Consider the following 23,376-nt stretch of genomic DNA (forward strand, 5'->3'; position numbering starts at 1 on the left):
TGCAGGTTTAGCTGGATTGACATTAGCTTACCTCCTTGATAAGACTTTTGAAATTAACGTAGAAAAAAATTTTTTTTCTCTCTAAATTACAGCCTGCAAGATGCAATCCCACAGAATGAAACAGTGTCTCCTATTTCTATTTCGGGATTGCCTGAGTCACAAGGTAGTCTTGGCTAATCACTCTACTCTATTTCTCACTTTACTGAGGCTGCCTGGGAACTTGAACTGTCAGCCAAACAGGAAAAGGGCCCTTCTGCCTAACTCAAAAAAGGCCTAAGTCATACGTATGTGGTGAGGTTTAATGAGGGATATAAATCACTGCAAATGGATTTCCCACAAGGTGAGAGAAACGAAAGCAAACATTTTACTTAACTTCCTCTCTATGACTTCTGGGCTGGTAGAAAGGATAGAGTATTACAATATAGCTGAGCAAATGTCTCAGTAGTTCCAGAATATGCTTTCAACTAAAGAGACCCTTTTTCTAACCCTACTGTACCTGACACCCCACACCCTTAATTCCAAATGTAAGCAAGGTGACTGATCTGACCCTGAAAATATATAAAGGAAGGGGAAAAAAAAAGTCATCAGAGTTCATTAACATGTATAAACCACAAGGCCCTTTTTCTTTTTCCAGGATGTGTATATAAGACACTTTCACCTAGATACTCTGATTTTGCCACTTTGTGGCCCTAAAGTCCTTTTAGTTGTGCAGCTAACATCTCCTCTCCAATTTTTGTGCTCAGTGTTTAAGATTTCCCCCCATAACACCTCTTGACAGAATTTTTCTTTCTCTACTTACACAAATGGAAACAGAAGAGATGAAAAGCCCTGGGGATAGAGGCGTGCTGGTCTCAAACCGACTGCAGGGTTAAGCACAACATAAACCTCTCTTCCTCTCTTCACTTGGCTGGGTTCCTCTCCGGGCCCAGGGTTAGCGATCTTGCATGGCATAGGAGGCTTAGGACCCAGGGGGCGCCTTGCAGCCGAAAACAACCTCTCGCCGCTGCAGCGAGCTAGCTGGGAAGCTCCCAGTTCTAAAGAGAGGCTGTTTACCAGAAGAACATAATAAGGGCAGGTCGGACGGCAAGGCTGGGACCCAGAGGCAGAGCTGCCGCCAACGGGACTCGGGTTCCCAGGCACCTTGGACACCTGCAGGATGATAGAGGCTAGGATGCTGCTGGCCTGGGTACAAACAGTTCTCATCAGCAACATGCTCCTAGCAGAAGCCTATGGATCCGGAGGTGAGAGTACCTTCCTTCCTTTCTGCACCAACTTAAGAAGCTCCCCACTTCCCAAGCACTGGCAGGCTAGACAAGATGACAGGAGACGAAGTTCTTAGCTGGTGTCTGTTATCCAATGAAAGCTTTTTTTTTTTTTTTTTTTAATTAAATCCCCACCCCAACTCCCCCCCCCTCTTCTTGCCAAGAGTTGCAGCTCCATCTTTGCCACTAAGAACAAAGGCAAGAAGCCACTTTCTCTTTCCCTTTCTTTGCCTGTGGCTCAAGAGTTGATGGAACTGGTAGGGTCTATCTCTCTCACTCCCTAAGCCCTGCCCTTTTTCTAGGGTCTCTGCATGGTATGGCCAGAGCCCAGGCCCTCCTACCCTGCCCCTGACTCCCCTGCGGTGGGGAGTGGGAGTTTGGAGTCACATCCAGGCAGCGATGAGGAGGGTTCCCTGCGTTTGAATTTTTTGCCTGAGCGCACCAAGGCTTTTGTAGCATTCTCTCGGGGGGGAGTGTTGGTTGCCTGTGGAAGACTGGAAAAAGGTGGCCGCATCCGCCGGAGTTTATGTAACGCGAACATGACAAACACGGGGATGAATCTCAAGTCACGGCGGCTCCGACCCAGAACTACTTCCACCACCTCCACGGAGGGACCCAGGTCCCTGTCTCCTCCAGAGTGGCCACAAGTTCAAAAGGAACAACCCCTTGCACTTCTGCAGCGCTTTCCGGATTAAAAGGAAAAAAAAAAAAAAGCTAACGTTCTCTGAGCCCTGACTGAGGGCTAGGCACCAGCCTAGGGGGGTGTACGCGCGTCTTCTCAAACACCCTGCGAGGCAGATGCGGTTTTCCACCGTGGAAAAGGAGGCCGGCAGGGCATGGGGCACGGCCGGGATGGGCGCCTCCGTTCGCCTCCCGGCCCTCAGTGCCCGGGGTGAGGGACTTCTTCTTCCTCACAGGTTGCTTCCGGGACAACGGCCACCTGTATCGGGCCGACCAGACCTCGCCCGCGCCGGGCCTCCGCTGCCTCAACTGGCTGGACGCGAAGACCGGCCTGGCGTCGGCCCCCGGGTCGGGTGAGTGTCCGCCCGGGCGGGGCGGCGGCCGGGGTGGGGCAGGCGGCGGCCGCTGCCCGGGCTTCGGCCCATGGCCCTTTCTCGCCCCTCCCAGGCGCGGGCAACCACAGCTACTGCCGGAACCCAGACCGGGACCCGCGTGGGCCCTGGTGCTACGTCAGCGGCGAGGCCGGCATCCCCGAGAAGCTGCCCTGCGAGGACGTGCGCTGCCCAGGTACTGGCCGGTACCCCGGCTCCTGCCTGGGAGCGGCCCTTACACCCGCCGCGCACGTGCGGCCGCGCGACGCCGGCCGGACCCGCCCCGCCCTCCGCGCCGTTTGATTGGTCAGGGCTGTCTCCAGGCCACGGAGCCCACAGCCCATTGGCCGCCGCCGCCGCTGGAGTGAGCTCATCCTCCTCGAGCGCGTTGTAAACAACCGTGGGAGGCGAGGCCCCGCCCCTCGGCCGCGCGCGCCCCGCCTAGCGTTCCGGCTCCGAGGGCGCCCCTCAGCGTTGGTGGACAGTTTAGGGAGCGGGTGTGGGCCCACAGCCCCCCACCCCCACCCCGGGAAGAAATTGTGGGCTCCGAGGCTCGGAAATTCAGTAACTTCCCAAAGACACCAATAGGGCCCAGATTTGAATCCAGGTGTCTTAGACTCCAGAGGACAGGCTTATTGCTTTCGAGGCAACAACTTGTCTAGAATTAAATGGGATAATCAGGGTAAAATATTTAACACAGGGCTCGGCTCAGAGCTGAGGCTGACCAGAGGAATCGTGGATTGCGTCCTGGCATGGAAGGGGAGATCCTGGAGAAGGTGGCAACTGAGCTGGGAGGAAGGAGAGCGAGGAGTTGAACAGAGGAAGACGTGGGAGGCGGGAGGCCGTCTCCTCACAGTTGCCTTGTCCCAGCAGTAATGGTGCAGCCCTCTCAGGCCTGGCCTTTCCTGGTTTGATTTCAGTGATTCTAAGGTGGACCCCCTCCCCGTATGTCCCCCTACACTGGGGGCAGGTTCAGCTGTGGAATGCACTCAGGACAGTCTGTGATGAGAGCTGTTTCCCACCTCACTTCCAGAGACCCCTTCCCAAGCCCCATCAGCCATGACAACAGAAATGGAGGAGGAGGCATCCGAAGTGCCTGGCGAAGATGAGGAGGTGTTTGCGCCTGCCAATGCCTTGCCTGCCCGGAGCGAGGCAGCAGCTGTACAGCCAGTGGTTGGGATGAGCCAGCGCGTGCGGATGAACTCCAAGGAGAAGAAGGACCTGGGGACCCTGGGTATGACTACCCAACCCTGTCCTGGTTGGTATCCATCAAGAGATGCCATTTACCCATTGTCCAGGGTGTGGCTAATGGGACTTTGTGTCCTCTCCTTGGCAGGCTACGTGCTGGGCATCACCATGATGGTAATCATTATCGCCATCGGAGCTGGCATCATCCTGGGCTACACCTACAAGAGGTCAGTGGCTTCCCTTCTGTAGAGGAGGAGAAGGAGGGAAAGGTCAAAGATCAAACTTCTCAATGGCATTCTACCCTAAAAAGGAAGCAAGGTGTTGAAAGCTGTAGACACTTGGTTCTAGTTTCTACCAGGTGGTTGGACAAACCCTTTATCTTTGGCGTCTTTATGCGTCACCCAAAGACTTGTCGGGTAGGAGTTCTTGTATCCGAGTTTACAGATGAGGAAACTGTTGTCACAGACTTGATCTGACTTGTGGAATGAGTGGCAGAAGCTGGATCAAACCAGCCCGGATTCTCCACTGTGTAATCCACAGTGCCTGGCATAGAAGTGCATAGCACTGCAGAAATCAGCCTGGCACTAATTAATTATAAGGGCCCATCGCATGGACCCAGAGACTGAATTCTTTCTGTGAGTTATAAAATTCTGCTACTAGAAAGGGTTCCCCCACCCCCACCCCTTCTGCAGTTTGGGGTTTGAATTTCCTGAGCCAGATTCCTCTAAGACAGGAGGAGAAAGTGAGTTGGAGAACAGAGACCCTGAGTTATATAGCCAGCTCTCATCATGCCTGTGAAAGCCAAAGAAGGAAAAAAAGACCTGGCATCCTCACTGGGCACCAGAACCACGCTGAGAATTAAGCAACTTGGGAAACTCAGGGACATGACCTGTGGCTGGGATAGCAGGAGGAGGAATGCTCATTTCAAAAAGTCCCCTAAGATAACATTTGGGGAAATCTCTCAAAGTCAGTAGCAGGTACATGATGATAAGCCAGAGTTGCATTTATTTATGCAGTGCTGGCTGACCTTGGGAAAATTATTTGCCATTCCTGGGCAAAATCGGGGGATTTGACATCCAGCCCTGAGTACCTGTGATATTTATCTTCCTTGGTCTGAGAAGGCTTCCCCTGAGGGAAGCGACACAGTGGCCTGTGTTCTCTAGTGGTGAGGGCCACATCCAAGCTCACAGTCCCAGTGGGTCACCTGGCATCAAGTAAACCTTGATGTAAGAGGCAAGAAGTCATGTACCTTGTATTTAGTGGAGTCGAGTCCTGGGCCTGCGACTAACTAGCTAGTTGTGTAACTTTGGACAGGTTGCTTCTATCCTCCAAAGTGCTTCTGCAGGGCTGACGCATGTGATTGTTTAGTGACGTGTTGTGGCATATGGTGAGTGGCCAATTAGCAATAGCAGCCCTTCTTTTCTAGAAAACGTGGGTGTTAGGCAGTGCTCTCTGAGCCCCATTCCTTCTCAGTTTTTTATGAAGGGAAGTGACTGACCCAAGATCACAGAGCCAGGTGGTTCTGACTCGCAGCCCAAGGTTGTGAATGTGGCAGGTCCAGAGACGCTTGCTTGTCATTTCCTTTACCATTTCAGAGACTCAGAGGAAATAACACGGTGGTCCTGGCCTTACAGTTTGTAGTCGGACTCAAATCCTGTTGGCTGAATTTAACCCTGCAAATATTTCTTCTTTCCTTAAAGAAATGGACAGCATTTGGCAGTCCTCCAATCTGTGTGAGTTTCCAGGCTTCCAGGTGCTTGGAACTGACTAAACGGTCTTAATTCTCAGCGTGGTTCTGGTGCCCACTGAGCATGCCAGGTCTTTTTTCTTCTAGATTTGCTCCTCTAGGCAGTCATGAGACTGCCCTGAGGCAGTCTCTTTTATTTTCCTTTGAACTCAGGGCAAGGCACCAAGTCTCCAGACTCCCCATCACTAACCAGCAGGCCACCCCTTTCTTCAGCAGAAGTGCTCTGAGAACACTGTACAACAGGAAACCACATATGGGCTAGAGACAACCTCCCAGGTCCTATGTGCAAGGCAGTTTTTTTTTTGTTTTTTTTTTTAACTTTCCCCAACGTCAGAAAACAGCATCTTAGAAAGACTTGGAGGTTGAATGTAGGCTTCCCCACTCCTCAAAACCTCAGTTTCTTATCTGTGAGATGGGGATACACCCGTTCTACACACACCCATACCCACCCCACACCCACTCACCCAACATTATCAAGAGGATTAGATGTCAACGATAAAACACTAATCAGGTGATCTTCACAATAGCAGCCAAGATTTTGTGCATGCCACACTGCTGGGCAGGAAAGTTCCTCAGGGCAGCTACAAGTTATGAGTAATACGTAAAGTCCTACCAGATGTGCTTGCCAGATGATCTCGCCTAACCTCCGCGATCCTAGAAGGAATACTGTTATCTCTTTTTACAGTGAGAAGCTAGAACCTAGAGGTGTTAAGTAGCATGTCCAGGCTACACAGCTAGTAAGTGGTATCTGAGTATCACCAACATCTTAAAAAGTCCAGCGTGGCCCAGTAGCCTTGTGTAAATTTGCTTTGAATTACAAATGATAGTAGCAAAAACAGAAACTTAAAAGAAAAAAAATGGCTGAGTTTACGAGTCAAAAGAACCAGGCTCTATTTCTGGAACTGCCACTGATGCTAGGTGTGACACTGGACAAGTCACCTACCTTCCCTGGGCCTCAGTTTCCTCATCGGTAAAATAGTGTGGGGGCAGCAGTTCAGTATGATGTTCCTTCCAGCCCTAATGTTTCCTAAGAAGACAGCATTACTGGTGGCAGCGACAAGGAGTCCTGGGTTCAAAGCCCAGCTTTGCCATTTCCTTGAACAAACTATTTAAACCTCTCTGCATTCTGCCTTCCTATCTCTGAAACAGAAATCTTAACAGATACCACATAGGTTTGTTGTGAGAATGAAATTAAACTGTGTGGTTAGGATATACAGTTGACACTCATAACTTGTAGCTGCCCCAAGGAACTTTCCTGCCTAGCAGTGTGGCATGGCACTCCTTCTGACCAGGAAACAGCAGTGCCTCAGAGTTGCATAATAACTTGCCCAAACTTAATGTTGCCTGAAGGAGGTCTGCGGTGCCTCCATCACCCGGAAGAGGAAGTTGGTGGCAGGCAGCTGCTCTATCCGTTTCTGGTCTCTTTGGCCAGCCTGGCTCCGGATCCTATTCAGGGATAGAATTACTGCAAGCCTTGAACTCTCTGCCAAAGGCTACAAGACTATGGCTAATGGGTTGGAGCTTTCCTCTGGCTGGGAAGGGCAGGCAGACATCAGGCTTCCTGTCAGGGGAGGTAGGGAGTCAGGTGGGGGCTGGTGGAGGCTTAGCTTGGCCTAGTCTTTGCCCTGGTCATTTAGGCCACAAGGTTCAGACAGCCAGTCTACGACTGAGCAGCTCCCTGCTCCAACCCAAGGTAGCTCTGGAGGGAGTTCTTATTTTCTGTTAAAAAGGCAAGAGGAAAACTGGAGTCAGTGAGTAAGTCTTGTTTTTTTTTCTTGGCTGCTAGACAATAGCCTGGCTGCAGGGAAAGGGAGCTGGTTTGTCTGATGGTCAGCACCTCTCTCCTGTCTTCCAAAGGGAGGGGGGTGGGGAGAGTTGGTAGCTGGTGCATCTCTTGGACTCCAGGCATCTAGGAGGCACCTGGTGTTGGGCGTGCTTTGATTGAGTGTGCCTCTAAATGGATAAAACTGAAATCCGGACGAGTCCCAGCACCTGCTTCCTTGACCCTTGGCTGCTCTTCCAGTCCTGTTCTGAATTGATTTTCCTCCCATAAAGACTTGAGTCTGGCACAGCCTGGCCATCATCAGAATCTTGGCTGCCATTGCCAGATGCTTGGTAAGGGAAGAAGACTCCAGAGCCTCAATTTCCTCATCTGTAAAATGGGGATGGTATTATTTTGCGAAGTTGGTATGAAAATTAAAAGGAGATGGTATATATGGGAAATGTTTGGCATCAAGTAGGTGCACGGGTAGCCCTTCTCATCCTGAAAAATAAGGCCATTTCTTGGCCCCTTAATACATACTCAGGAAGTTTCCAGCTGTCCCTCTCCTCCAGTTTCTTAGATTTTGAACTTCAGGCTGTGTCAAAAGACCTTCCTTTACTCTTTATTTTTTTTTATAAATTGCCTTCTGATATCCCACAGGCTTGGAGACTCCCGTTATAAAATTAAAACCAGAACCTTCCAAGTTTCTCCCTTTGTGGGAAACCATGAAGAATCTGGCTTCTGTTTTTTATAGAGGCAATTGTTTCCTTTTATGTATTGGCAGGGGTAATTGATGAGCAGTCCCCAAGGGTAAAGTAAATCTCCGGCTGTAAGTGGGGGACGCATATGGTCCTAGCTGACTCTCCCCACAAGGATGGTGTCTCTCCATTTCCCCTTTGGGTGCCCTGGAAGTTATTCTGCTTCCAGAGTAGAAATTAATAAGAAGAATGGTGCAGAAGGCAGGCAGAGCCTCAGGATTGCATGTTCAGTAGCTCAGTCACCCTCACTTATCCTGGGTGACTTGGGAATGAGTTCACCCGTTTGCTTCCTGTGACTTTACAGTGAGACATAGGAATCAGAGTATGTCTTGTACAAGGGATCTTACAGGACGTAAGGAGTTCTAAAGTTTATCAAGCTCAATCCCTTGTTTTATAGATGAAATTAAGGCCTAGAGAGGATGGAGGTTGTAAGGTTGTGTAAATAATACTTCCTTGGCTGATCAGTAAGAGAGTTTCCCTGGGACACCAAATTAAGATAGCATTGCTATCATAGGGCAAATCATAATAACTGCCTATGATTTGACAGCAGTTTCCTGGTTTTCAAACGCTTTCACATTCCTTATCTTATTTGTGAGGTGGGTATTATCCTCATTTCACAGATTAAGAAACAAGACTCAGAAGCTAAGTATCTTGCAAAGGGTCACAGAGCTAGTAAGTGGTTGAGCTAGTTCTAGAGCACAAGAATTGGATGATTTAGAGAAAGTTCTGAGGCACCCATGCAAACTCTTCCCACCAGCCCTGTTTTTTCAATATTCTGAGTCTCTGGAAACCTTTGTCATTGCATTTCACATCATGTTGAATATATAAACCATCTGACCACAGCCATCTTCCTGAGAGCTGAAGCAAACATTGGTGTTGTTCCTACCCGTCATCCATCAGCCACCCATTTCATGGCCGACTTGGGGTGCACTCCTCCCAGAAAGATTTCCTTTAGCAGCTGAGCCCACATGTTCTTGGGCCTGGTTAAAGCTGATTTGGGAGGATATTGTCCTGGATCCTGGGCCCTGACCCTCAGCAAACCCTCTGGTCTGCCTCAGGGATGGCTTCACTTGGTGGGAAGGGTCCTGCATGTGGGGCCAGAAAACTTGCAGGATGTACCTGATTAAGTCAAGACTTGCCTCTGAGCATCAGATGAAGTCCAGCAGATTCAGGTTTGATCCCACCATGTCTTGAAACGTCTTAATTTCCCCTGACAATTCCTCATCTATAAAATGAGTAATAAGACCTAATTCTTAGGGCTGAGTGGAGAGTGAAGTGAGATAATGTATATAAAGGGTTTAATGTGGCATGAGCACTCCACTTGAGTAAAATGGGGTACTACCATGGCCTGGTTCCGTCACTGAGCACCACGTGAAAACTGCCAGGGTCTTAAAGGATGATCATTGTCTTGTTGTTTCCCATTGGCCTGAGCAGCTCTGAATCCTTTTTGCCCTTCTCATGATTTGGGGACTGTCTGTTTCCAGCCTGGGCTTAACACATTCTGGACTTGAGGATGGGGAGGCTTTGATAATTCTCTGAGTCTCTTGGAGTCCTGGGCTAAAGGAACATTATTTATTGCTTTAGAACCTCTTTCCTCTGCATTGTCTCAAATTGAGCCTCATGGCAGCTGTGTGAGGAGCTTCCTTGTCGAGTTTGAAGCAGTCTGGCAGAATGAGTTTAGCCCCCGGGACTTGGGTTCGAGTCCTGACTTAGGCACTGATTTGCTATGCCCATGGCTACCCCTGCGCATGTGAGCCTCAGGGATGCTGTGTAATGAGCAGAGTCATGTAGGAGACACAGCCTGAACATTTCCTTATTTTTCTGCCAGGGGAAAGGACTTTAAAGAGAAGCATGAGCAGAAAGCATGTGAGAGGGAGATGCAGCGAATCACCCTGCCCTTGTCTGCATTCACCAACCCCACCTGTGAGCTCGTGGATGAGAAGACCATTGCGGTCCATACCACCCAGACTCCAGTCGACCTTCAAGAGGGCAGTGCCCCCCTCATGGGCCAGGCTGGCACTCCCGGGGCCTGAGCCCCCACAACCAGCAGGAGCCCATGCAGACAATGGTGCAGGACAGCCCACCCTCCCACAGCTGGGAGGATCTATATATTTTTTGTTGTGGTTAAAACCCTCTTCCCACTTTTTTTTTTTTGGTTGGTAAATCCCAGTAACAGAATCAGGTTGTGCTGTGGGCAGAGGGCTACACTGGGGGTTAGGGTCCTGCCAGTGCTCTCTCTCCATCCCTAGGAGCAGGAGTTTGCCTGTAGATGGAGATAGCAGGAGCCCCCACAGCAATGCTGTTGACAAGGGCTTCCACACATTGCCTGTGCCCCAGGGACTGAACCGGAGATGGTCAGGGAGTTCCCCAAGCTCTTTCTGTGCTTTATTATCTTAGTCTCAGTCTCCACCTTTCTGGTTGCTCTCCGTGGGCGTGAGCAGCAGCACACACAGTTTTTCATAGTTCAAGTCAAGCAGGTCGAGAGGGTCTAAATGTATTTAGTTTAAAAAAATTTCTTAGGGATGGGAACTCTCTTCTGACCTCTGAGAACCGGAAGTGAGTTTATACAAAAGTCAGAACAGTGGGCTGAGAACGAGATCTACGCTGGAGGCCTCTGGGTGCACAGCAGCTTGCTGGCAGCGAAGTGCCTTGTCAACCGGGAACCAGGCCTGAGTCCAGGGATACTTTCTGTTTCTAAAGAAAAGGAAGGGAAGAACTGCACTGAACATTCCTCTTAAGGACAGGGTAGAAGAGACATTCCTGTCTCGGGGCACAGGTGAACCTGGGATGCCCCAGTCATTTCTCAGGGGTAGACAGCCACCTGACTTCATTTTGCAGGGGTAAGAGAGAGACTGCCAACTAACTCAGGGGAATGAACACTGCAGCCATAGGAGGTTAACCTGGAAACTAAGCCCAGAGGCAAGGTAACAAACTGCTTCAGGGCCTGCCCCAGCCTGAGTTTGCTGGTGGCCTTGTGGCCTCCAGGCCAGTGCCTTTGTATGGAGCGGTTGGGGGGGTGTCACCATCCCTGACTTGTAAAACAATCATAGAACCACTGGAAGGGACCTTGTGGACCCAGGAGCCCAGAGAGGGAAAGCAACTTGCTTGGTGTCAAAGAGCAGACAGCCCAGTTTCCCGACTGAGCACAGCATTTCTCCCCTTGCTGCGTAGCACTGTACTGGGGCTCAGCAGTCTCCAGAGCCTCATGTCACATGCAGAGGCTTGGCAATGCTCCTACCCACAAAACTTCCTCCCCAAAGCCCTTCCACTTCCCCACTTGGACTCCAGACAGTGGAGAGGGGATTAGCATGACCTTTGGGCTCCCTTCAGCAGGCTGTTCCCCAGAGCCATTTGCTGAGGGGCCCTAGGCCTCAGGGTGGTCCCCTGGTGTTAGTGATGCTGGAGAAGAGCATTACTGGTTTCTACTTTTCTAAAAGAGCATTTCTCTGTATACATGTTTTATATACCTCATTCTGACACCTGCATATAAAGTGCAGGAAATCGTTCTGCATTTGACTTATATAAATTAAAAAAAAAAAAAGAGGACGACTCCATGCTGCCAAGTTTTTGTGGGGTGTTATTGGAATATTACAGGAATATTGTTATCACAAATTGGGGAGCTTTGGGTCACCTGACTCGCACCTGTGCAGTGAGTTCTGGGTGTAACTAGAAGCTGGGTGGTGGCCACAGTTGAGTGTTTGGTTGGTCACTGTAGCATCTGTGTTCTGAATGGCCTCATTGCCAGAAATCCTCTGGGTGACACTGCAGGAATGCCCAGTGTTGGGGCATCCAGAAGATTGGTCACTGCAATGCCCACGGCCCCAGCATTCTAAGGTGGAGGTGGTTAAAATGAGCATCCAGAAAGCCCTCATTAGGGGTGGGGGTCAAGAGGCTGGGCAGGTGATAGTGCTGTCACAGCAGCAGGAGAGATGGTACGCAGGGCGGGCCTGGGGGTGGTGGGTGGAGGGTGTGTGTGGGTGGGGTGTTGGACTGCCTGGAGCTGTCCTGGGCTGAGGAAGTGCCCTGTGGGTTGACCTCTAGGGACCCAGAAGGAAAAGCTCCCAACCCGTGTTTCTTGGACTTTTAACAGGGGTTTTCAGCAACAGGTTCTCAGCCTCTAGGAGTAAACCATGACTGCTGCCCACTGCTGGACATTCCTCTATAGTTCTATCAGCAGAGGCACCTTAGTTTTTCCACAGCTTAAGGTCTGCCCTTCAGTTGGATTCCTCAAACTGTATGAATGACCATGAGAAATTACCTTCAAGCATAATGGGTTTATACTGTACTTAGGACCTGACTAACCAGATAGCGTCATGCTTTCCAATGTTCATCTGTCTACAACACCCCCATGCTCAGAAGTGAGAAGAAGCAGGTCTTTTCCTCTCAAGCACTGTAGGGAAACAGTGCTGTAGTGACAACTTGCATTCATTTCACCCTATTATGAGCATGTCACCTAGTCCTGTGGAGAATATGCTAGATGCCCAAGCTTGAGAAGCCAAGTATATAATGAGAAGAGAGGCTTGGGCCTGCTGTGTAGATTCAAAGACATGACTTGGGCTGGCAGGTAGAAGTCAGGCCGAGGAGCTTTATGGGGCCACAGTGTGGTCCATCAGACCTGCCTCAGGTGGGATGGGTGCTCTCTTAGGAAGAAGACTTGGGAGCATGAGAACTCCCTACTAAGGGGAAAGTGTATGGCCTGGGCCTGTAGGTGGCAGTGTTATTCCCCCAGAAGTGAAAAAAGGAGGCCTCATGCTGTCTGGCATAAGACCCAGGCCAGGAAAAGCTTCCAACATTGAGCTCCTTCAGCCAGGTCCCAAGTCCCCTTTTTACTCTTTGTATTGCCAGTTACATTAACTGCTTAATTTATTTAGTCTGCTCAGTGGCCCAGTTCAGGTCCACCACTCCCATGCTTGCTGGGGACATCTGAGGTACAATCAGGCACACAATGCTGAACCTTGCTGCTATTGAGAGCCCAGGGATCAAACCCACAGCAAACTTGCAAACGCCACACATATGTACAGTATACAGAAAAAGTAAACTCTCGCTAGAGATGACATCTGATCCCACAAATCAGGTCTATGTACAATATTTCACACATCACCCAGTAAATATAACAAGATAATATTAACAGTAACTACTTTCTTGGATCACTTTCACCCCTGTCTCCCCAAAAGATACAATCACCACACTTGTATCAATACCCTAAACCCATTCCCAATTTGTTAAATATGGTGCAAACTCACACACACTTAGGAGGAGGGGGATCTAGGGTGGAAGAGTTCCTGGAGCTCCACAAGCCAAGGTGGAGGGTGCTGGGCTGTCCAGGAACCCCCATTCCCCACCGTGTCTCAGGAGGCTGCAACCAAGAGCTAATGTACTGAGCCAGCCAACAGGGGAGGTAGAAGCCAGATGGCCCAGCTCAAGAAGCTGTCTCCCCCAGCATCTCCACTCTAGAACTCTGCTACTACCTCTTCCCAGCCCAATTTGCTGCCAGGATCAGGGGTGTTGCAGGGTGAGCAATGGCTGTTACGTAAACAAGGCCAAGAGACAAAGCCATCTCTTCCTACTCTCCCACCTGAACCACCCAGTTCTCCAGAGCCCAGGTAGCTCTAGGAACTAAGTCTAGAAGCCTAGTGAAAAAGAAGCTTCTGGGGTTTCTGATTAAGGAGCCCACCAGAGTATAGGTGATAGTAGCCAGGACATGGCCTTTCTAGAAGGCAGGGCCTCTTTCTTTCCAGCTCCCAGCCTCTTCCTGTGCTTGCAGGTGATTGCATGTCACAGGCAGAAAGGATGTTTACCAGAAGTTCTCAGCCAGTCTCCAGTACTACACTTCTAGAATATGAAGTGGGAGATTCCCCCTCCCATAGATGTAGTCCCTGGGCTGGCCAGAGCCATCCCCATGTTGGTGGACAGAAACCAGACCTTCCCCTGACCCCTGGCCACTTTCACCATGAACTCACTAAGGGACTCTTCCAAACCCAACTTCCCCATTCCCAAGACAGGGTGGGACCTGGAGTGTAAGGAGGAGTAGCACCACTGCCGTTACACACCCACAGAGTGCCTCCTGGGTGCCAGTCTTCATCTCGTCCAGTCCTTATGTACCCAGCTTGACTAAGCGTCCGTAGGCAAATTCACCCAGGGATCCTGCCCAGCAGGTCCAGGTCATGCTGATTAGTGTTAAGCAAGAGCCTCCCAGAATCTCTGGAGGTGGGAACCCCTTGCCAGGAAGTTCCCGAGTGGTCCCAAGTAACAGATTCCTCCTGGTCCAGGGACCAGGTTTTTTTTTTTTGTCTTCACAGCTTTCAGGCGAGTTTTGGGTTTAAAGACAGTAACCAGGCCCTAAAACCTGTGGAGATGCATTACCCTGGTGCTGTGCCCACTCGCCTCCTGGGGAGGTAGTAAGGATGACTTGTTCCACTTCTAAACAAGCTGCCAATCCACACGAAGCCCGGATAATCCTGCCCTTCAGCAGGGATGGGATGCAGAGGGGCCAGCGCCCGGCTGTGGTAGACGTCCCTGCAGGGGGTTGGGCCAGGGCTAGCGAGGCAAGTCCCGGGTCAGGCCATACTGCATGCTCACAGTGTGGTCGAGCTCCTCCAGCTCTGCAGGCAGTGGGATGCCCAGCTCCCCTAGGTATAAGGAGAGGGCCTCAAAGGAGTCCTCCAGTTTTGAGAATGCCGGTCTAGAAAGAAAAGGGGCAAGTTAGAGGTGGGTAGGATATGGGCTGGGTCAAGGGATAGCGTGGAAAGCACCCAGGCCTCAGGGTCAAATGGATCAAGGTTTGGAGTCAAGGTTTAAATGTGGCTCAAGTGCAAGCCCCTTAACCTCTATGCCTCTGTGGGAAATGGGCACCATATACTATGTCTAAGATCTAAGATTAGAGATAGCATGGAGAGAAGGTGGCCCAGTGACTGGCTTGAGGTGAAGCTTTAAGGAAAAATAAAAGTCCAGGAGAAAAGAGGCCTGTCCCACGTCTTCGAGAAATTGTAATCATCATAGGTGGGACTGGACTAAGCACTAAGTTACTCTTTAAGGATCCTTTCCAATCCTTAGATTTTCTGTTTCTACACCAATGAATCTGCCCAAGAAGGGACAGTTTATAGACTCAGCTGCTTTTCCCATGGAGAATGCAAACATCTGGCTTCTAATGCTGTTTTGTTGGTGTAGGTGCCCTGGGATCCTACGACACCTGCAGGCTTACTCCTCCTTCTCCGTGTTTTTGCTTAAATGTCATGTCACCTTGCTGAGTTCTACTCTGACCACCATATCTAAAATGGCAACCTGTACACTCAAACAGTTCTTTTTACTAGGTTTGACTCTTTCTTCACAGCATTTATTACCTTCTAATAATCAACATAACTTTTTATTCATTTTATCTATTGTCTCTCACCTTTCCTTGCTAGCTCTGCTAGGGCAGGGATCTTTGTTTTGTTCACTGCTATGTCTCAAGGGCTTAGGATAGTATCTCGCACACATTAGGCACTCAATATATTTTTTTGAATGAATTAAAGACATTTAGAATGATATCAGGAAACAAATATTGTGTACCTCCACATTTTCTCCATGTTCTTATCCTGGTATTACTGAAGGACTGCTGCCCTTTGGCCCCAAAGGAACAAGATATAGAGCCTCCCATCAGCAAACCCCAACTCTGAAGTGGACATGTGGAAATTATTTTTAAAACAGGGATTACGTGCAAACTGGTTATCTTGGGAGGGTGGAGTTGGGGGTTGTGGGAAGTGCTGATGGTCATATTGGGTGAGGGAAATTATAAAATAAAAGACTTATACTTTCTATGCAATATATTTTAGTAATGTTTAAACTTGCTTTTTAAAAGAAACATGATTTTTGATAGCTGAAAAAACATATATAAAGATTCTAGTTTTCTAACACACAAACTTGAAAAGGCCCAGGGTAACTTGGTGATAATGAAAACTAAAACCTGAGATGAATAAAGGTAATTCAAAAAAGATTTCTGTAGAGGAGGACTTAGCCAAGTAAATATGCCTACTGTAGCATTATTTATTGTAAAGAAAAACTGGAAAAACCTGAATGTCTACATTATGTATGCTATAAAGTATTCAATTTATTTCCCTAAATGCCTATATTAAAAAAGAAGAGCAAAAACTGGGGAATTAACTGATTACCTGGAGGAACTAGAAGAAGAGAAATAAAGATTAGAGCAGAATAAAATGAATAGGGGAACAAAAGAACAATAAAAAGAATCAATAAAGTCAAAAGTTGGTTCTTTGAGAAAATCAATCAAATCAATGGACCCCTAGCTAGGCTGACAAAGAAAAAAAAGACAGAGGACACAAATAAACAAAATTAGAAATGAGAGGGGATTATTATCACGGACCCTGAAGAAATATAAAAAATCATAAGAGGATACTATGAACAACTATATGCCAACAAATTAGACAACGTAGATGAAATGGACATATTCCTAGAAACACACGAACAAGCTACACTGAGTCAAGAAGAAATAGAAGATCTCAACAAACCAATCCCAAGTAAACAGATTCAATCAGTCATCAAAAATCTTCCTACAGGCCTTCTCCTCTCCCTGCCTATGGCATGCTAATCCATTGATATCGGTATACTCTGAAAAGGGGGGCTCATCTGGCAAAAATGTTACTTTGCCTGCTGTATACAAGGCTCCCATTAGACTAGATATTGTGAACTTCATTCACATCAACTTGTGCCAAAATAAAAAAAAAGGACAGCTCTATACTGTCCATTAATTAGCAGGTCATCAAACCAGTGCTGAGTCCTGGGGCACTGGCAGAGCTGTGGCAGGAATTCCCAGAGTTCAAGGTAGTGGGACTTACTGTTCTGGCCAGAGTGCTTTTGGAAATATGTGTCATGGAGGCCACACGTTTGCACCAACCAAAACATGGCATCAGTGGCACCAAAGAATAAACACAACAAAGAAGCGATATGCTATCTGCTCTGCCCTGGCTGCTTCAGCCTTACCAGCACTGGTATGTCTAAAGGTCATTGTATTGAGGAAGTTCCTGAATTTCCTTTGGTGGTCGAAGATAAAGTTGAGGGTTACAAAAAGACCAAGGAGGTTGTTTTGCTTCTTAAGAAACTGAAGGCCTGGAATGATATAAAAAAGGCCTATGCTTCTCAGCAAATGAGAGCTGGCATGGGCAAAATGAGAAACCGTCATTGCGTACAGCACAGGGGACCATGCATCATCTATAAGGAGGACAATGGTATCATCAAGGCCTTCAGAAACATTAAGAAATAACTCTTTTTAATGTAAGCAAACTGAACATTTTGAGACTTGCTCCTCGCGGGCATGTGGGACATTTCTGCATTTGGACTGAAAGTGCTTTCCGCAAGTTAGATGACTTGTGTGGCACTTGGCGTAAAGCTGCTTCCCTTAAGAGTGCCTACAACCTTCCCATGCACAAAGTGATGAAGACAGACATTAGCAGGATCTTAAAAAGTCCAGAGATCTAAGGAGCCCTCTAAGCACCATCCAAGAAGATTCATCGCAGAGTCCTAAAGAAGAATCCACTGAAAAACCTGAGTATCACATTGAAACTAAACCCATATGCAAGAACTATGAGCCAAAACAACATTCTGTGCCAGGCCAGGAATCAAACTCAGGGTGGATAAAGCTGCAGTAGCACTAGAGGCCAAATCAGATGAGAAGGGGGTTCCAGGCAAGAAGCCTGTAACAGGGAAGAAAGGGAAGAAGGCTGTTGATGTTAAGAAGAAGCCACAGAAGCAGAAGACTTTGGAAAAGAAGGCTGTAGCTACCACGAAGCCAGCAGAAAAGAAACCTACCATAGAAAAAGCCTGCTGTCTAAATTGCTTATTCCAAAACACTCAAAATCATTTATCATTTTAGACACGCTACTTTGAATAAAGACCAGATTCAGATTTTAAAAAAAAATCTTCCTATAAAGAAAAGCCCAGGGCCAGATGGCTTCATGGGAGAATTTTATTAAACATTCAAAAAAAACCCCCCAAAAAACAAAAAAACAAAACTAACACCAATCCTGCTCACTATTCCAAAAAAATCGAGGAAAAAGCAACACTACTTAACTCATTTTATGAAACTAACATCACTCTAATACCCAAACTAGGTAAAGACGCTATAAGAATACTACAGACCAATCTCCTTAATAAATATAGATGCAAAAATTCTCAACAAAATACCAGCAAACCTAATCCAACGACCTATTAAAGAATAACAACCAAGCAGGAAAGCAAGGGTGATTTAACACAAGAAAGTCAATCAACGTAGTACAGCACATTAACAAATCGAAAGGGAAAAAATCACACAATCATCTCAATTGATGCTGAAAAATCTTTCAACAAAATTCAACATCCTTCTCTGATAAAAACACTTCAAAAGGTAGGAATCAAAGGGAACTTTGCAATATGATAAAGGGCATATGTGAAAAAGCCATAGCCAGCATTGTACTCAGTGAGGGACTGAAAGCTTTCCCTTTAAGATCAGGAATGAGACAAGGATGCCCTCTGTCACTGCTATTATTCAACACTGTACTAGAAGTTCTAGCTAAAGTAGTCAGGCAAGAAAAGAAATAAAAGAAAGTAAAACTTTCATTATTTGCAGATGACATGATACTATACTCGGAAAATCCTGAGAAATCTGCAACAAAGCTTCTTGAGCTAATAAACATATTCAGCAAAGTGGCGGGATATAAGATTAATGTGCAAAAACCAGCAATGTTTCTATACACAAGCAAAGACCTAACTGAAGAGACAATAAAGGAAAAAATTCCATTCAAAATACAACTAAAAGAATCACATATCTAGGAATAAACTTAACCAGGGATGTAAAGGACCTATACACAGAAAACCACGTAATATTGCTAAAAGAAATCAAAGAAGATCTAAATAGGTGGAAACACATTCCTTACTCAATGGATAGGAAGTTGTAGTTAAGATGTCAATTCTACCCAAATCTATCTACAGATTCAACACAATACCAATCAAAATGCCAACAACCTACTTTGAAGACTTAGAAAAGAGAGTTATCAATTCATATGAAAGGGAAAGAGACCTCAAAAAGCTAAAAATATCCTAAAAAAGAAGAACAAAGCAAGAGAATTAACACTTTCTCACTTTAAAATAAAGCCACAGTGGTAAAAACAACATGGTACTGGCACAAAGATAGAAATTATTGACTAATGGAATTGAATTGAGAGTGCAGAAATAGACTATCAAATCCATGGTCAACTGATCTTCAACAAGGCCTCCAAATCCACTGAACTGGTTCAAAGTAGTCTCTTCAGTAAATGGGCATGGGAGAAATGGATATAAATAGCCAAAAAAATGAAAGAGGACCCTTACCTTATACCCTATACAAAAATTAACTCAAAGTGGATCAAAGACCTAAATGTAAGAGCTAGTACCATAAAACTCCCAGAAGAAAATATAGGGAAACATCTTCAACACCTAGTGTTGTAGTAGTAATAGTAGTAGTAATAGTAGGTAGCTTCCTAAACTTTATACCCAAAGCACAAGCAAAAACAGATAAATGGGAGCTCCTCAAAATCAAATGCTTTTGTGCCTCAAAAGAATTTGTCAAAAAAGGTGAAGAGACAGCCAAGTCAATGGCAGAAAATATTTGGAAATCACGTATTGGATAAAGATTTGATATCCTGCATATATAAATAAATTATGTAACTTAACAACAAAAGAACAAATAACCCAATTATCAACTGGACTAAAGAGATGAATAGACATTTTTTCAAAAAACAAATACAGATGGCTAAAAAGCACATGAAAGAGATGCCCATTTTCATTAGCTATAAGGGATATGCAGGTCAAGACTACAATGAGATACCACCCCACAGCTATAAGAATGACTGCTATTAACCAAACAGGAAACTACAAATGTTACAGAGGCTGTGGAGAAATTGGAACACTTATGCACTGCTGGTGGGAATGTATGAATGGTACAGCAGGTATGGAAGACAATTTGGCAGTTCCTTAGGAAACTAAATATTGAGTTGCCCTATGACCCAGGAACATTTCCACCTGTTTTTTTTCTCTTGGTAGCAATGAAAATTGTGTAAAATTGAGAGTGTTGATGATTATACCACTGAGTGAGAATAATGTGAGACATGGACAGTTGACTTTGGACATTATTCATGATGTCCAACGGATGGAGGTGGCTGAAGGATACAGTGACTGAGAAGTAGAATGGTGAACTGTTGTGTATACATATGATCGAATATTGTGCTGTTACAGAAAGGAACAAATCGTGAGGCATGTAATGTTGTGAATGAACCTGTGAGACATCGTGTGATGTAAAATAAGCCAGAAACAGAAGAGAAAATATTATATGGTCTCATTTAGAAAATACTTACAAGAAAATCGGGGCCTATATTCTAAGCTCTTATAGCAATCACATGTAGTCTGGAGCTGTGATTGTTATTTCTAGATTTTGAGAGGCTGTGCTATTTATGTATAACCTGGTTATTTCTCTGGAACTTTGGGTACCGGTGTGACATCTAAGACTCAGAATAGGAATTCTGCAGTTCTGAAGGTCAGCATTGCCACATATGTTAAAGATACTGAAGAAGAGATCAGGCTTCAATCACGGATAAGAACAGAGCCGATTGGGTTGGGACTAAGGTAAATCAGAATACAGGGGTAAGGAGGACATCGTCTCTTATTTTAGAGCTTCACCTATTCTATAAGATCAAAGAAAGAGAGGTTTCTTTTGTCCAAAGCCTAAATTTTTCTGTAGCACATAATCTAACTCCATTGTCTGGATAGATCATTTAAACAAATCAAATACAGGGAGCCCAGAATGGGAATGAGGGCTTGTAATTCTGTATAGCTTAATGTAATGCCCAGATACATCCCAGAGTATGCTGAGTAGATAATTAAGAAGTATTGGCAGGGTGTGCATGGATAGCTCAGTGGCAGAATTCTCGTATGCCATGTGGGAGACCTGGGTTCGATTCCTGGTCCATGTACTTCCCAAAACACAAAGAAGCAAAAACAAATAAAAAACAAACAAAACTTCAACAAATGGTGCTGCAATAATGGGATACTCACAGGGTAAAATAATGAAATGTGACCCTTCCATACAGCATGCAAAAAAAAAAAAGGCGGGCCATGGTGGCTTAGCAGGTAAGAGTTCTTGTCTGCCATGCCAGAGACCCAGATTCAATTCCCAGTGCCTGCCCATGTGAAAAAAAAAAAAGGCTGGCAAAGTCCCTCGAAGGACTAGAGAAAAAGTATGGAACCCTTCAACTGTACCCCTGGGGAAACCCCTGATACTGTCTCAAACATTAGGGACTCCCAGGTCAATAGGCCGAGCCCTTGATCTTGAGGCTTGCTCTTGTGAAGCCTACTTATGTAGTGGAGAAGTTAAGCCTACCTGTAGGTATCTAGGAGGTGCTTCCAGAGGACCTCTTTTGTTGCTCAGATGTGGCCTCTCTCTCTAGGCCCAACTCTGTAAGTGAAATCATTACCTTCCCCCCTACATGGGACATGACATCGAGGGGTGAAAGTCTCCCTAGCACCATGGGATCAACAATGCCTTCCTGACCAAAAGGGGGACAATAATTGTAACAAATAAGGTTATCAGTGACTGAGAGAGTTCAAGTAAGAGTTGAGAGGCTGCTTTGGATGCTATTCTTATGCAAGCTTTAGTTAGATATTGCTATTTATCATGGTTTACCAAACCCCAAGCATTCCTGCCAACTCTAAAGAACATCTATGAGTTTATCTGAGATTCTACAAAGGTTCTATTCACTATAATTACTTTCCAGAAACCTACAACCTTCCCATGGGTCCCTAGGTCAGACAAGTCCCAAAACCCAAGGGGCCAGCTTCTCCAGAACATCAATTAGTTCCATCCCCCATCCCATTTTATTAACAGCACTTTCCAACATGAAAAAGTAAGAATGGACATAGCACAAATACCCATGAAGACTGGGAGAAAGATCTTAGGAGAAGGTGGAGTTATAACAGTGAAGATAGGATTTAACAAATGAGTATGACTGCTGAATTATTATATTGATATTTCTTTTAATTTCCAGTGCCTTAGAGCAGCTAGAAGGAAAAACCTAAAATTGTGGACTTGTAACCCATATCAAACTCTGAAATCTGTTTGACAACCAATTGTTGCAGTGTGCTTTGAAATTTATTCCTTTTTTGTATATATGTTATTTTTCACAATTAAAAAAAGAGAGAGAGAACCATGTGAGAGACTGGGTTTGACTCCTGGACCAGGCACCCCCCCCCCAAAAAAGAGTTAATAAGTAAATAAATAATAAATAAAATAACAAATATAATAGCAAATGAAATCTTAATTCACTTGTCATGTAGAGGATGGCCAGAGGTATTATCCTTCGCCAAAGAATAAGCTGGCTTATAGTCAAGTAGGATGAAACTGTGTTCCCAGGAATAAATGTCATATTAAACATAAGAGATTCAGAAAAACAAAACAAAAACATATGTGTTCTACATTCTCAGTAGAATCTCATATAGCCAACAAAAATGATAAATAGGAAAACCGAGTTGTAACATGGAGAATGAGAACATAATACAAAAACTTTTACCTGTTTTAAGAAACTGTAAATGTGTGTGTGGACATGACAAGGGGAATATGGAAACATGAAGACACAGTGTTAAAAAAGTGGGGTAATTTGTCCTTAAAATTTCTTTTAATGGCTGTGTCTCTGTGTGTCATATCGAAGTTCCTTGCTACTATGCCCTTGTTTTCCTCCCCTAATCCAGCATGTCAGAGTTGGCAGGTGGCTTCAGTGGCTGACAGCCATATGCCTGAGTTTCTGCTGCTCCTGGTACCTGGGAAGGGCTTGGGGAAGGTCTCAGCCTGGGACAAGCATCCTGGGACCACGTGAGATGGGGAGAGGGGCCACTAACCTGCTCTCAGGCTCCAATTTGCAGCAGATGGCAGCTAGTGGGAAGAAGGCTGGGGGGCAGTCTGTGGGAACAAATTTCTCCCAGAAAAGCTTTACATTGAGGCCAAAGTCCAGTGTGCGGGGCAGGCAATCTGGGTCTGCGTACACCTGCCCAATGATCTGCAGGTGAGAAGACAGTTGGTTAGGAATAGACTAAGGAAGCTGTGGCCATATGGCAGGGGAAGGGGTGCTCGTGCGTGAATAGGAAAGGTAGGCCGAAGAGGGAGTGGCAAAAACCTAGGTTAAGAGAGCTGCCCCCTGCCCCCAACTCTCCATATTTTCCCAATCCAGACCTGTCTCTCAACTGAGAGTTTGTCTACTGAGGTAGACTTAGAAGAGATATCACTGCAGCAGAAGTACATTTCTAAATGGCACCTGGAGGCTGGCAGCTTCCTTTCGTCTACCTTGCTTTAGTTTATGTCTATGTCCACCACCAGAGTAAAGGTTCTGTGAGGTAAGGTACTGGATCTGATTCAAGGCTGGCTCTTTGGCACCAGCCTAGTGCTTTGTACACAGTATATGCTCCACTGGTAACTTAAAAAAATTTTTTTAAAAACCTTTCTTGGCTGATTCCAACTGTTCCTTGTCTCTCCTCTCTCTCTCATTTGCAACTCTGTTTATGGGAATTATGAAATCCTTCGGACTCTGAAATATGTTCTACAACTAATTGTGGTGCT

At 46.2% G+C, this 23,376-nt stretch overlaps 2 protein-coding genes, 1 long non-coding RNA gene and 1 pseudogene across 7 annotated transcripts in view; 2 read left to right on the forward strand and 2 right to left on the reverse strand.

The window, feature by feature from the left end:
* LOC143683954 (uncharacterized) overlaps positions 1-1,371 on the reverse strand; it is an 83,574-nt gene extending 82,203 nt beyond the window's left edge. For both annotated transcript variants that reach the window (XR_013175753.1, XR_013175754.1), the window contains exon 1: positions 800-1,371. This is a non-coding gene — a long non-coding RNA (uncharacterized LOC143683954). The remainder of the gene's footprint in view (positions 1-799) is intronic.
* On the forward strand, positions 977-11,338 carry PIK3IP1 (phosphoinositide-3-kinase interacting protein 1). The gene is made up of 6 exons (XM_077160515.1): positions 977-1,241; positions 2,180-2,296; positions 2,391-2,510; positions 3,348-3,548; positions 3,651-3,729; positions 9,598-11,338. The coding sequence occupies exons 1-6, from the start codon at positions 1,157-1,159 to the stop codon at positions 9,800-9,802; spliced, it is 807 nt and encodes a 268-aa protein (XP_077016630.1). The 5' UTR covers positions 977-1,156; the 3' UTR covers positions 9,803-11,338.
* Positions 11,339-12,614: 1,276 nt separating this feature from the next.
* The window catches only part of LIMK2 (LIM domain kinase 2), a 72,980-nt gene continuing 62,218 nt past the window's right edge, over positions 12,615-23,376 (reverse strand). For 3 of the 4 annotated variants that reach the window (XM_077160512.1, XM_077160514.1, XM_077160513.1), the window contains 2 exons: positions 22,662-22,819; positions 12,615-14,451 (listed from right to left, as the gene is read on the reverse strand). In XM_077160512.1, the coding sequence (XP_077016627.1) occupies positions 14,307-14,451; positions 22,662-22,819 (303 nt within the window). In that variant the 3' untranslated portion in view covers positions 12,615-14,306. Of the gene's footprint in view, positions 14,452-22,661; positions 22,820-23,376 lie in introns of those variants that run through there. The other variant, XR_013175750.1, reaches the window with a different exon arrangement.
* Positions 16,277-17,773, forward strand: LOC143682152 (large ribosomal subunit protein uL4 pseudogene; annotated as a pseudogene).

This window comes from Tamandua tetradactyla, chromosome 5 (assembly GCF_023851605.1).
Source record: "Tamandua tetradactyla isolate mTamTet1 chromosome 5, mTamTet1.pri, whole genome shotgun sequence".
Taxonomy (NCBI): domain Eukaryota; kingdom Metazoa; phylum Chordata; class Mammalia; order Pilosa; family Myrmecophagidae; genus Tamandua; species Tamandua tetradactyla.